This window comes from Eublepharis macularius, chromosome 4 (assembly GCF_028583425.1).
Source record: "Eublepharis macularius isolate TG4126 chromosome 4, MPM_Emac_v1.0, whole genome shotgun sequence".
Lineage (NCBI taxonomy): Eukaryota > Metazoa > Chordata > Lepidosauria > Squamata > Eublepharidae > Eublepharis > Eublepharis macularius.
In genome coordinates, this window is record NC_072793.1 from 90,415,902 (window position 1) to 90,430,084 (window position 14,183).

At 41.7% G+C, this 14,183-nt stretch overlaps 1 protein-coding gene across 1 annotated transcript in view; it reads right to left on the bottom strand.

The window, feature by feature from the left end:
- The window catches only part of RNF145 (ring finger protein 145), a 119,392-nt gene that overhangs the window by 35,393 nt on the left and 69,816 nt on the right, over positions 1-14,183 (bottom strand). Inside the window, exon 4 of the mRNA XM_054977383.1 lies at positions 12,516-12,607. Within this exon, the coding sequence (XP_054833358.1) occupies positions 12,516-12,607 (92 nt within the window). The remainder of the gene's footprint in view (positions 1-12,515; positions 12,608-14,183) is intronic.

Genomic DNA, 14,183 nt, shown 5'->3' on the forward strand with positions numbered 1-14,183 from the left:
CCCGAATCGATTCGGGTTGATTCGGGGGTTTTTTTCAATGGGAAAAAGCCTCCCCAGGCTTCTCTGAAGCCTGGGGGAGGCATTTTCCCACCGAATCACCCCAAATTGGTTGGGGCCTTCCTCTAACTCCCCTCTAACAACCCCCCAAGTTTCAGAACGATTGGACTTTGGGGGGCCATGTTATGGCCCCCCAAACCAGGTCCCCCTATCCTCGCCTAAAAAAAAGCCATAGCTTTAGGTTGCTGCTGCTCCATTCATTTTTTCCTATGGGGAAAAAATGAAGAGGAAGGCTTCCTTTGCCAGGGGTGGCATGCAAAATGCCCCCAACCCTCAGGGGCCCGTCTCCCACCTTTCCTCCCACCCCCCACCAAGGCTCAGCCTGCTCCCACTTGGGGGGGCATTTCATGGCCTCCCCAAGTAGGTGCTCTCAGCTCCCAAAGTCCACCCCTTACAGCCCCACACAAACCCAATTCCCCCCCAGCTGCCACACACAGACCCAAATCCCCACATTAGCCCCTCACAGACCCAAATCCACCCCCAGCAGCCCCACACCCATAACCCCAGGAACAGGCTGGCAAAGGCCAGCCCTCTCCCTTTGTTCCCTATGCTGGGAACTTCTAAACTCTCTTTCCCTGGGCAATTCTGCACAGCCCAGGGGTGCCACAATGGTGGGCACACTTCTGAGTGCCAGCTGGTCCCTGTGAAAGAGCACCTGAACCACAGACACCCTCCCTCAAATTCCGCCACCCTCCCTCAAATTCCGCCACCACCTACAGAGATGGCTGGCCAGCCAGCCCCATTGTTCCCTATGATGGGAACCAACTGCACAACAAAGAATAAAACACGAACAACACAAAATAAAGTTTTTAAAAAATTATTTTCTCCCTTTCAAAGTACAAGTAGGCAAAGCATTATGACACATTACACCAGCAGTCCCCCACACAGAAAAATAACACAACTCACTTAACATCAGAGAATCACAAAAGCACAATTCCTGTCAAAAACACTTTATTTCTTGAACAGCTTTAGGTTACACAGCAGGGGGGCACACCAAAGGGCATTCCAGCATTCCACCTCACAAAAATGACACAACTCACTTCACATCAGAGAATCACCCAAACACAATTGCTGTCAAAAACTGTGAAGTGGGTTGTATTATTTTGTGTAGTACACTGCTATCATGCCCTGTTGTGGACTTTGGGGGCTGAGAGCACCTACTTGGGGAGGCCATGAAATGGCCCCCCCCAAGTGGGAGCAGGCTGAGCCTTGGTGGGGGGTGGGAGGAAAGGTGGGAGAAGGGCCCCTGAGGGTAGGGGGGCATTTTGCATGCAAAATGCCACCCCTGGCAAGACAAGCCTCCCCAGCTGTAAGTGGTAGAGAAAAGAGCACCTACTTGGGGAGGCCATGAAATGGCCCCCCAAGTAAGAGCAGGCTGAGCCTTGGTGGGGGGGGGGAGGAAAGGTGGGAGAAGGGCCCCTGAGGGTAGGGGGCATTTTGCATGCAAAATGCCACCCCTGGCAAAGGAAGCCTTCCTCTTCATTTTTTCCCCATAGGAAAAAATGAATGAAGATGAGCAGCAGCAACCTAAAGCTATGGCTTTTTTTTAGGCGAGGATAGGGGGACCTGGTTTGGGGGGCCATAACATGGCCCCCCAAAGTCCAATCGTTCTGAAACTTGGGGGGTTGTTAGAGGGGAGTTAGAGGAAGGCCCCCACCAAACTTGGGGTGATTTGGTGGGAAAATGCCTCCCCCAGGCTTCAGAGAAGCCTGGGGAGGCTTTTTCCCATTGAAAAAAAAACCCGAATCAACCCGAATCAATCCGAATCGGTAAACTCGAATCAGCTGGGCGATTTGGGTTTCTGCTAAACCCGAATTGGCCTCTCGATTCGGGTTTAGCAGATTCGGAAAACACGAATCAGGGTGCCTTTGCACACCCCTATTCATGTTACATTTTCAAGACCTTAAGACTTGTGGGTGGCATAGCTTTAGAAATCACTGTGACGCATGTAAACAGTCCAAAAGAACACACCTGAGAAAGGTTACTTAAAGCAATCCAAAGTGTGATTTGTCAAAAATAGTCACAGGAATTAATATGAGTATGTACACTTTACCTTTGAGCACACCTGTCACCTACTACAAGATTATTACCTGTCACCATTTATTTGTTTTAAAGTTTCCAGTCCTTTGGAGCCAAATAAGTTTTAGGACAGGCAGGAAATATATGAAAAGTGTTTAGAAGCCAGAAATCCACTCGTCAATGCCTTGAATATTGTGCCACTTCAATTCCATATTCATTCTTATGGCTTAATTATGCATACATAAATAGTTTTTGTTTCTGAATGCAATGTTTGTTTCTTTTTGTTACATAAGATTTATTATAGATGGTTTTAAAATACAGATGCATGGTGATTAAGGGAGATCTACATTCTAGACTCAGTAAGCATCTGAATACCAGTGCTTGGAGCCAGCAACAGGGGGAAGACCTTGGTCTCTACATCCTCCATAGGCAACTGGCTGGCTGCAGTGTGAAACAGGAAACCAGACTCAATGAAGTCACTGGTCTGGTCCATCAGGGAGCTTCTTGTGTTCTTATTTTGTAGAAGACAGGCACATAACATATTCAATGGTGCCTAAAAATTGCGATCTGTAATTTACAGGTTGTAAAGTTCTCAAAATCTGATGTGGTTCCTAACATTTAATAACGTTAACATTTATTAAAATGTAGTCATACTGGTTGGAACAGATGAATATCTGCCATGACTGTCAGCAAAAAGATGGATGATAGATAAAGTAAATACAATAAAATAAGTATGTGCCTCCTGCATCCTGAAGTTTGCCTCTCCTCACAACTGACTGATTGCTGAGGCACAAAGATGCTTCAACAGTCTTTAGATTTATAACCTGCTAGATAGCTTCAGCCTCACTGATCAATTCTCCTGCCTGGGCCACTGTTCAGAGTCTCAGCTGCCGCAAGTTCCATTTGCCAGTTTACGAACTCTACTTCCTTTTGCATATCCATACCAATTCTGCTTTGTGTTGCAGGATGAATTGTGAAGCCCATAGTTACAGTCACGTTAGACTACACACATGGATATTTAAAGTAATTCACAAAACAGGGTTGCAGTTATCTGTAACTGTTGTTCATTGAGGTCTTCTGTGCAGGCACACATGGGACTGCATATGCGCAGGCCTACTGATCAGTAGGTTCTATAGCTAAAAATTCCTCTAGGGGAGGTCTTCCCCTTCCCAGACCAAAGGCATGGCTTGTTTCCTGCTGAAACACCTCTGACACAGTTTCTCCTTAGCTGCCAGACCCTCCAGGTAAGTAGTGAAGAGCACACAGCAGGGAAGGCATGTGTGCCTGCACAGAAGACCTCAACAGGTAAGTGCAACTCTGTTTTCATTTTTGGTCTTCTGTGCGATTAACAAGCCACTTACCCATGGAGGAAGGATATGCTCTTCATGAAAACAGCATTTGCAGGACTGCTTAACCCATGGCTGCTTCCCTCCTGTTATATACATATACATCTAGGGCATAATGCCCGAAGAAAGTATCAGTTGAAGTCCATGTTGCAGCTCTACAGATGTCTTGTAGAGGAACACCTTTCCAGGCTTGTGACGTGGTGGAATGGGCATGGACTCCCAGTGGACAAGGTTAAGTCAGTTTGTTCATAACACATCTTAATAGCCTGAACTACCCACCTGGCAATAGTTTGAGAAGTAGCCTTTTTATCCTTATTTAGGCCTTCATAACAAACAAAAAGTTGGACAATATAGCCCTCCTCACGCCCAGAGTATGTAGTGTTCCCTTTGCCTCAGACACTGGAGAAGGGAAAAATACAGGTAGTTTTAACTCCTGTGAGTTGTGAAATTTGGAAACTACCTTTGGTAAGAATTCCAAACTAGGTCTTACTACCAGGGGTGTGCGCTGGAAAAATATTCCAGAATGACCCAAAACCCGAAGCAGCAAGCTGGTTCAGGATTCAGGTGTTTTAAAGCTTCGGTATGCCCTGTAGAGAGCACACTGAGCTCAAACCCATGCTTCTCCTGTCGCTCATGAGCTGCAGGAGAGGGGCCCTGCTGCAGGCGCTTCAGTTCATCCAATGTGCATTGGGTGAAGCTGGGGCGAGGGTGGCATCTGCAGCTGACAGCACCCCTTCCCCTGTCCCTCATGAGTGGCAGAAGAGGCGCTTTGAAATGCCCAGCAGCTAGCTTCACCCAATGTGTAGCATCTGCAGCTGACAGCGCTGCTTCTCCTGTCACTCATGAACGGCAGGAGAAGGGGCACTGCTGCAGGTGCCTGGCTTCACCCAATGTGAATCGGGTGAACCCGGGGCAGGGGTGGGCGTTTGCAGGTGACAGCACTGCTTCTCCTGTCCTTCGTGAGGGGCAGGAGAAGGGGCGCTTTGAAACGTCCGGTACCCATCTTCACCTGAAAGGGGCTTTAAACTTGCTTCAGATGTCAGGCGGGGAAGCTCCCTGGCAGCTGAAGCAAGCCCAGAGGGAAGCACCCATTTCTGTGCTCCCACTTGACCCAAAGCTTCCTGAAGCGATCCGAATTGCTTCTGAAAGCTTTGATTTGGTATTTCCCAATTGGGCTCACAATGCTGGGGCTAATTTGGAAATCCTGAATCTTTACAGATTGGGTCTGATTCAGGTGTTTATTTTGAATCAGAATCCTGAATTGCATACCCTACTTACTACCACTTTCTTTGCATGGATCTATAAGAAAGGAGGATCCATGTGTAGTGCTGCTAATTCACCTACTCTCCTGGCAGAGATGATGGCTACCAGGAATGCTACCTTAATCGAAATGAGTCTTAAGGTACAAGTGGCCAGGGGCTCAAATGACTTAGTCATCAGTCTGGCCAATACCAGCTGTAATGACCATCAAGGTACTATTCGAGCTTCCTGAGGAAACAAGTTCTGAAGACCTTCCAGAAACAGTTTAGACATATAATGAGAAAAGACTGTCTTTTTGTCTACAGGGGAGTGAAACGATGCAACTGCAGCCAGATATACCTTGATGGAAGACGAAGAAATCCCAGCATATTTAAGACTCATAAGATATTCTAAGAGGCTAAAGGGTACATATACGGATTAAGGCCTCTTTTGTTGGACCATCCTACACATTTATCCCATTTATGGACATAAGATCTCCCAGTATTAGGCTTTCTAGCATTCAGTATAACTTCTGATACCTTCTGAGGGAGACTGCCTACTGCAGAATCAATCATGCTGTCAGTCTGAGTCTGGGTATGTTGTGATACCTCACACTTTGGTATAGTAGTAGATCTGTTACCAACGGTAAGTGTCAAAATTTGCCCTTGGCCATTAGAAACAATTGGTGAAACCATGCTTGACCTGGCCAGAATGGTGTTATTAGTATCCAATCTGTCTTTTCCATCTGTATTTTGCCGATGGTTGCGAACTATGAGGGATATGGGTGGAAAGGAATAAAACAGGTACCCTGACCATGTTAACTGAAAAAATCACCCAGGGACCCTGACTCCATTCCTACTCTGGAGCAGAACAATGGTGCCTTCCTGTTGTCCTCTGTCCAAACAGGTCTATGTCCGGGAATCCCCATGGTTGGAAGCCAAGTATATGACTCCTTCACTTTTGAGTGGAAAAAACTATAGTCTGCTTAGCCTGTCTGCAATGAGACTGGATGTACCCAGAACGTGGATGGCCTGGAGGGAGACACTGTGTCACACTAACCAGTCCCATATCTACATAGATTCCAGACAAAAAAAACCTTGAGGCAGTGCCTCCTTGCCTGTTTATGTAGAACATACTGGTACAAGTGTTCGTATTTGAACATGTTTGTTTTGCATGATATCTGTGAAGGAGTAAGCATGTAATGAACCATTCTCATTTCTAACGTATTAATATGTAAACTTCTTTCACCCTTCAGCCAAGTACCGTAGGTTGTGAGATGGTCACAATGTGTCCTCAACCTTCTATTGAAGCATGTGTGGTAACTGTGGCTTTGATTTTTGGAGAATCAAACCAAACCCCTCTAAACAGATGGGGATCTAGCAACCACCAGTGTAGTGACTTAACCACTGTTCTTGAAATGGAATACTTTCTATTCTGTGAGTATATCAAGGTGTTGTGGACAGACAGAAACCATAGTTGTAAGTTCCTCATATATAGTCTTGCTAGGGGAATCACCGCTATAGTTGCAGCCATCATTCCAAGAAACATCTGAATTTTCAGAGTTGATTAGAATCTACAGTTTAACACAGATTTAACTATGGTCTTTCGTTTTTGCACTCTCTAGTGGGAGAAAAGCCTTATTTAAAGAGGAGTCTAGTAATGCACTGATAAATAGCACTTTTCTAGAGGAGTTGAGGTTGGATTTTTTAAAATTAACTATTAACCCCAAGCATTGACATATCTCTAAAGCCAGGTTTATGTGCTCTTGTAAGGACTCTTTAGAATGGGCAGAAATCAACCAGTTGTACAGATATGCGTAAACAGAACCACCTCTCTAGTTATCAGGTGTGCAACTACTACAGCCATGCACTTGGTAAATACCCTTACAGCCATAACTTGTCAGAATGGTAGGACCTGGTATTGATATGTGGTCTCCCGAAACTGAAATCTTAAAAATTTTCTGTGGGATGTATGGATAGAAATATGAAAGTAAGCGTCTTTGTCCAAGACTGCAAACCAAGAATTGCGGGGTAGCAACTGCAATACCATATTGAGTGTAACCATTCTAAATTTACGTATACTGACCAACTTATTCAAGTCCATCATGTCTAATATAGGTTGAAAACCCCTGTTCTTCTGGACTAAGAAGAACCTTGAGTAAAGTCCAAATCTAGTTTCGTACATTGGTACTCGCTGTACCACTCTCTTCTCTAGCAGCACTGACAACTCTTTCACCAGCTCAGGTAACATATCTTGAATAGGTTTACGATGGGGAACTATTAAAATCAATTTTATAACCACTCTTGATAACTTATAATACCCAAGCATCTGAAGTGATGGTTGCCCAAGTTGTATAAAAGTGAAAATAATAGGTTTCTCCTGTGTTAGTAAGAATTGCTTCTGACTTTGGTTTGGATCTTTGCTCCCCATTAATGAGACACTTTGTCTCAACTTATGTATGGGCTTACGCCTCTGATGCTGTCCTTGACCGGTAGATGTTGAGCAACTGAGAGGATACTGAAGCTGGTAAGGCTGGTATCTGGCATAGTGACCTCTGTATGGTTATTGCTGCTGCATGTAGAAAGGTCAAAAATTTGATTGCTGAGAGGGTGGTAACACTCCATAGGATCTTGTGGTCTGCCAATCTTTCCACTTTTGGGATACTCATCAGTTTTTGAAGAGAATAATATCTCTTCCTTAAATGGAAATCTTCCACCCTGTCTCTTGTCTCAATAGGTAGATTCGTGGACCGGAGCTATGCATATCTCTGAAGAACTACTGCTGATGCTAGAGCCCTGGTGGAAGAATTGGCCAATTACCTTTCGGCATTCATCTGCTGCTTTGAAGGCCTGATCACTTCCTCTTGGATCACTTTGACTAGGACCTTTTGGTCCTCTGGCAGATACTCATTAGACACCACCATCTTATTCCAAAGGAATATCTGGTAAGCCCCTATAATAGCAGCGTAATTAGCAATTTTTATGTTGAGGGCTGCAGACATAAAGACCTTGCATCCTAGGCCATCCAGCTTCTTTCCCTCTCTGTTAGCAAGTGTAGAATGGTGACCTTGCCTGTGTCTTATTGCATCTTTTCTGTAACTAATTATGATGGAAGAGGACGGGAAAAGAAAGAGACATTTGTCTTCCTTGCGCTCATAAAGCTCTTCGGCCTTCTTAGATGTAGGGGGAACAGAATCTGGCTTTTGGCATAGTGCAGACATCAAATCTACAAATCCTTTGATCATGGGGAATGTGATGTTGGCCAGGTTCCCAGAATAGAGGTGCTGTAGTATTTTGTCCTTGGGTCCTTGGGTCTTGGTTCAGGCCATATCTATGTCTAAGGATTTTGCCATTTGGAGTATCTGTTTGGCACAGAATCTAAAGTCATTTGTGGGAGAAACAGATTCCCTATCTCCCACAGCCTCGTCTGGTGTCAGTTCAAATGGCAGACTTGGGCTCCGCTCCCCCATGTAGGGCTGCGGGTCTGATTCAAGTAGATGAAACGCCATGGATGACTTCAGGACAGAGTACTGTTGAGCGTCACTCTCGGTTGTGTAAGATCAGATGCGTATCTTACAGATTCTGCTCGACAGAGTTCACCCCAGTTGATTCCTGCAACTCACGAGGCTTGGGCTTCTTTCAGTGGCTGCCCCATAATTGTAGAAGTGATTGGGGGGCTCCCACCCTTCCTGCTTTCCAGTGGGACTGCAAAACAGAATTATTCTGGAGAATTTTGGGGATAGTTTGATGTGGGCAAAAGGGAATATTTTCCAGGATATAAACATGATGTTTTAGGTAGTTCAATGCTATTTATTGCTTTTTGTGTACTGTTTTTAGTATCTGAATGTATATAGTTTTATTTTATATTAATCATTGCTACCTGCCTTTGTTCATGAGCAGTTAGGAGAAAGGTGGGCATATAAACATTTTAAATAAATACATAAATATGAGAGATTCAGGGCTTTTTTACAGTGTTATTGCATTGGTTCTGACGCCTTACTGCTTTAGTTTATCCTGTCTTCTGCCCATACTCTGGATCCATCAGTTTTTGCCTCCCATTTACACTGCCATTTCTTTCTGGTTCTTTTCGGAGTACTTTTACCGTACTCTTTCCTAGCAATCAACCTGGAGTTTCATTTGTTAATGTGTAAAATGATTCCTGCACTCTTGTTTCTCCCTCCTACTTCCCACCCAGTTTTCGCTCACTGGACCATGACTGTGGGACAACCTTGTCCTATGCTCCCATTTTATCCCTTGTGGTGGCATTTTTTTTTAAACTCTCTCCTGATAGTGGTATATCTCTACATCAGTGTAAGAAGGCACAGGAGAGATCACTGCTTTTCCAATGTGCCTGCAGCAATTGGTACCTTTTTCTTTTTCTGACTCTTCTTTTTTTTTGCCATGAGCATTTACTTTCTTTCCCTTTCAGCAGGCACAGAAGCGCTCATTGCTCTTTCTGACCACTCAGCCTTCACTCTTTGCTGCCTTTGTGCTTGGCTTTCTTGGTAGGCCACAGCCCACTCCTTTCCCTGCAGAAGGGACTTTTTCCCTTCTGTGGGCAAGTCAGCGAGTCTTTGATTTTTTTAATTATTTTTTTAAAAAAATGTTGATCTCTAGTGCCACCCCTTACTATGTATATTTTTTGTGTAATTTTTTTCTTTATGGGTTTCGGGGGTATTTGTTATCATTTTTTATTTTGGTGGAGACTGTTGCAGAGCGACCTCACTCATTGTTCTTGGCCAGCTAGAGACATTTATATGATTAAACATTAAGTGCCAGCTGCTTGAATGTAATTAACTAGATGGGGGAGCAATTGACTTCTCTCCGTTTGCCTGCTGCATGTCGACTGGAGAACTGTTTAAAACCAGTCTGCAGTTCCAAATGTCCAAATATTGGGGTAAATCTTTGAGTGGAGAGTATTTTTCCACATGGTCATTATGGCAGTTCTTACATAAGCACGTAAGTCCCTCTTCTACCATATGTGCAACAAAAAGGAGAAAAGGGCTGAGTAGGTGATGCTGTGATGCCACTAATAATGACAGCAACCCCCCTCAAAAATCCTAATTTTTAAGGCATATCTGTAACAAAATAAACTGACATAGCAACTGGAAAAATGGGAAGGGATGGAAGGTGTGTGGAACACCCATATTCAGTGTGATTCTACTAGTGGACTGGCTGTTAAGAAAAGCAAGAATAAGTCATGCATGCAGAAGACACGTCAGCTCGGCCAATCAAATAAAACTGGAAAGAGTTATTGACCTAGCAAAACTGATGCAATATTGGGAAAAATAGTATTTTCCCTTTTAAACGACAAGTAAAATCTGCTTTGTGCTTGCGATCAGATGTTTGCCTCCAATGAACTTTTCAAGAGTGTTCATAGAAAGAGTTAAAACAATAATTTCCAATGGAAACTCAGTGAATTTCTCTTTGAGAGACACGGTTAAAAAAACTCTTTCAAAATTAGTATCAGTCTCTGAGGACTTCATCATCATGGTAGTAACGGGCATTGTGAAACTAGCCCTGTAAACATGCAAAGCCAGCCAAATAAGCAGTGACACTCATCATGGTTGGTAGCTGAGGAAAAAAGTGATCTCTAAAGCAACTTCCAGGTCTCCAAGGTCACAAGCATAAAAAGGCAAGACTCTTGCAAGAAAGTAAGTTGATTTCTGGCCAGACCAGCTTTAACACTGCCATAAAGCATGGGCTGAAAAATCCTTCATTCTGGAAGGAAAGTTCCTTCCAATAGTTTCAAAAATTAGTCAAAGTCTCAAGGTCATAGTGAACATTAGACTCCTAAATCAGCATTGAGCACTATGTTAACTTATTTGAATAGCCTATATCTATACAGTGAACTTTTGGATCAACGTAGTTTTTTCTGTTAAAATTCCATTTAATTTTTTTAAAATATTGACTTCTATTTGTAACATTTTAAAAAAAATCAATTAACATTTATTTATTTGACCTTAATGTTGAATAGGGTTTTTTTTTTAACAAAAGCATTTTTATAGCATATAAACAAACGGGAAAAATCATGTAATTTAATTAATATTAAAGGAACTGTAATTTGTATAGTTATATCCCCTATAGTGGGGATCAGTAATGTTGACTTCTGTATCAGATTTAGCTACAGAGGTCAAACATCTGTCTTCCCAAATGCCAACTCAGAAACAGCATACCACTCTTGTGCTGAAGATCAGCACAGGCTTCCCATCTGTTACTGGACACAACTGGTGTGCACATTTAAATCCCTAGATAACTTGTGGCCAAAGTGCTTGAAGGTTAGTTACTCGGACTCCCAATTTTTCCCCTTGCCTAATAAGCTTATCACTCCAAGCCCTGCTAACAGTGCCCTCACTTGCTTAAAAGATACACCTAGGATTGGCTGTCCTAGCAGCGGTTCCCCTAGTGTGGAATGCTCTCCTCTTTGAAGTTTGCTTGCTGCCTATTTATATATTGGTTTACATTACTTATTGGCTTTATATGCCAGATGAAAACGTTATTCATTTCCCAGGCTTCAATTTTTTAAAGTTACAATTTATTTCCTCTCTATGACCTACCATCTGAAAATATTTATGTTGATGACTTTATCTATTAGTGTTCTAGTGCTACAAATGTTATCACAGGAATATTATTTATTATTTTAATAGCTTCAAGCTAGTTGTATTATTTTACGGCCTTTTTGTTGCTACTGTCAGACTCTTCAGGTAAGATTTTTGAAGTGGCAAGATAGGAATATTCTATATAAATAAACACACAATCTGTATAACACAGAAGCCACAATTTGTATCCAGGAGCCTAAACAAAGTGCATTATGTCAGAGGCGACAAAAAACCAGCTTCAAATCACTTAAGTAAATGAGACTAAGTCCCAATCTGACCTATAATACTGCATAAAATCACTGTTACCATTTTGTTTACAAATACTATAAGGAGCAACATGAGGCTGAGTTGTTACACACACATCAGATAAACATGACAGAAAATGTATCAGGTTGGTTGGAGGATGATCATGATGACATGAAATGCATTTTAATAAGTATACAGATGTGAAGGTCTGGGGAAAAAACTGGAAACATGTTTTCCATGTTTTGTCCCCAAGGACTTTTCTTAAAACCATTTTCATCGCTGGAAAAATTGAGAAATTCTGACCAGTAAAAAATCCCTATGAAATATTTTCCTCTTTTGTAATGAGTTAAATGCTTTTTAAGACCAGGTTTTACTAATTCAACGATATCTAGAAAGATTGTCTTATGCAAGACAACCTAGTACAGCATTAGAAATAATAATTCCATGTTGGTAATTTTGCCAAAAATTATGCTATAATGTGTATGTATGAGGCATTATTAAAGAGTTCAGTGTGTTCAATCTCGTAAAGTCTAACTTGATAACCCTATATATTGCAACTCCTATTGTGAACGTATGAGACACTGTTCAAATAATACATTTACTTTAGTTTACTACAAAATTTATTGTATAATTTCAACTTTTACTTTTCCAGCCTCTAAAGGTAGCAAAAAACTAAGGCAGTACAGCATGCAGCAGTTTACAGCTCTCTCTCAAGTACTATGTGTATTTACAATTTTACTCAAAGGAAACTAAGGCAGTTACACTGTTAAATTCCACACTGTTTAATGCCTAATATTACATATTTTATATACTTAGCTGTAAGTGATATATTCTGTGTTAACACACTAAAATAAGTTTAGTTTTGAAAGTACAGTAAGTATTTCATATATTTCAAATTTTCCTCAAAACTTCTAGAAGGGGGGGGGGGGGGAAGTACTCCCTTAGTTTCAAATTTCTAGTAATTTTACACCATTAGTTCTGTGTAAGAGGTGAATTAAAAAGTCACTCACCTATTAAGGCTGTCATAAAACGATTCATGGATAGAGGTTCTAAGTACATTGGCCCTTCATATCCAGACTCCAACTCACTCCTCACATAATCCCTGAGGAACACAATGAGAACATATTAAGAAACCTTTAAATCAGAGGCAGTTAAGATTTTGTCTTTTAAAAATATGAAATAGGACCTCTATCGTATATGATTTCTTCTTTGCAGACTGGCAAAATATGTAAAGGTCACAGTGCTTTACATGCATCTGAAGAAGAGAACTGTGGTTCTCGAAAGCTTATGCTACAGTAAAGTTGGTTAAGTCTTAAAGGTGCTACTGGACTCTTTTCTATAGTGCTTTACATGGTCATCTAGTTCAATACATGGTCTATGGCATTCTCCTTTCCTCTCTTATTCTGTTAACACTTTTCCAAAACTAACCAAGTGCTGCTGTGTACATTACAATCTCCTTATATACATGTAAAAAATAAATATGACAGGCGTGAAATCATGCTAAAATATAAACATTTGAAAACCATCGCTGTTTCCAAATACATACAGTAATCATGGCAAAACACACAGTATTCAAATAGGGCTGCATACATATTTGTACACTGCTTTTATACATGTGTCTTGGCTCCCTAGGTTTTAACTTGTCTTAGAACTCTGTCTCCTGTAACTGGAACCACGTTTCACACCTATTCAAGAAAGATCTCTTCTAGCTTCTGTACTGAACTCACTGGAGGGCTGGTGGTGGAGTTGGTAAAAATAAAGCCTTATGTTGCAGCTATAATACATTGCAGCTATAAAAGTACAGCCAAACTAGGGGGTTTTTTTTGCATAAGACTATTTTAAATTTAGTGCTTTTTTTAAAAAAAAAGTCAGTCATACTACTTTAGGGGTTTAAAATGAAAAGCAGTACAGCCACTGTTGCACCTTTAAGCAGAGAAACTTTAACTGGGATAAAGATCAAACTACTAAATAACGAAGGCCTTGGGGTTCAGACAAGCCACAAAAGGCTGATGCATCCAAGTCTTGCAAGGCTGCTGTTCAGCCAACCACTTGATTAATTAAAGAGGAGATTTTTGTAGCTGCATTATGTGATTTTTATCAACTGAAGCAATCCAGAGATAGTTTTTAAAATGAAATACAAAGCAGCTGATCCAAAAGATGTACGGTAAAAGGTTGTGAATGTGATTCTAGGCCTACTACAGAAGATAAAAAGACATACTCTGAGTAGGAAGGAGAAACAAGCAGCAACGTTTACAACAGTGAACAAGAGAAGCACAACAGAACTCTGGTATTTAGATTGGGAATGTAGACGTAGCAATACCCCGCACACGTTAGGACAAGAGTGGCCTTATGGACAAGTCAATACAGGTGGACCTCTGCGGACTCTAACATCCTTCTCCCACCAAATACAAACTGAAGTTAGCTAGTCCCCAGTAATTAACTGTGACTTTTAACAGGGATTAAACCATAGTTCAGAATTTCAATGACTAGGAAGAAAGAGCCTCCATTAGTGAAGTCACTTGGTTAGTCACTTAAACCAGGTTCATACTATCTCAACCAAACTGATATTTTTTTCATGTTTGATATATGAATACATTCTAAAACTGCAAAGTATTATGCTCATTTACTGAATAATACTAAATGTGCTTACTGAGAACTGTATTCATTGGGCTATGACT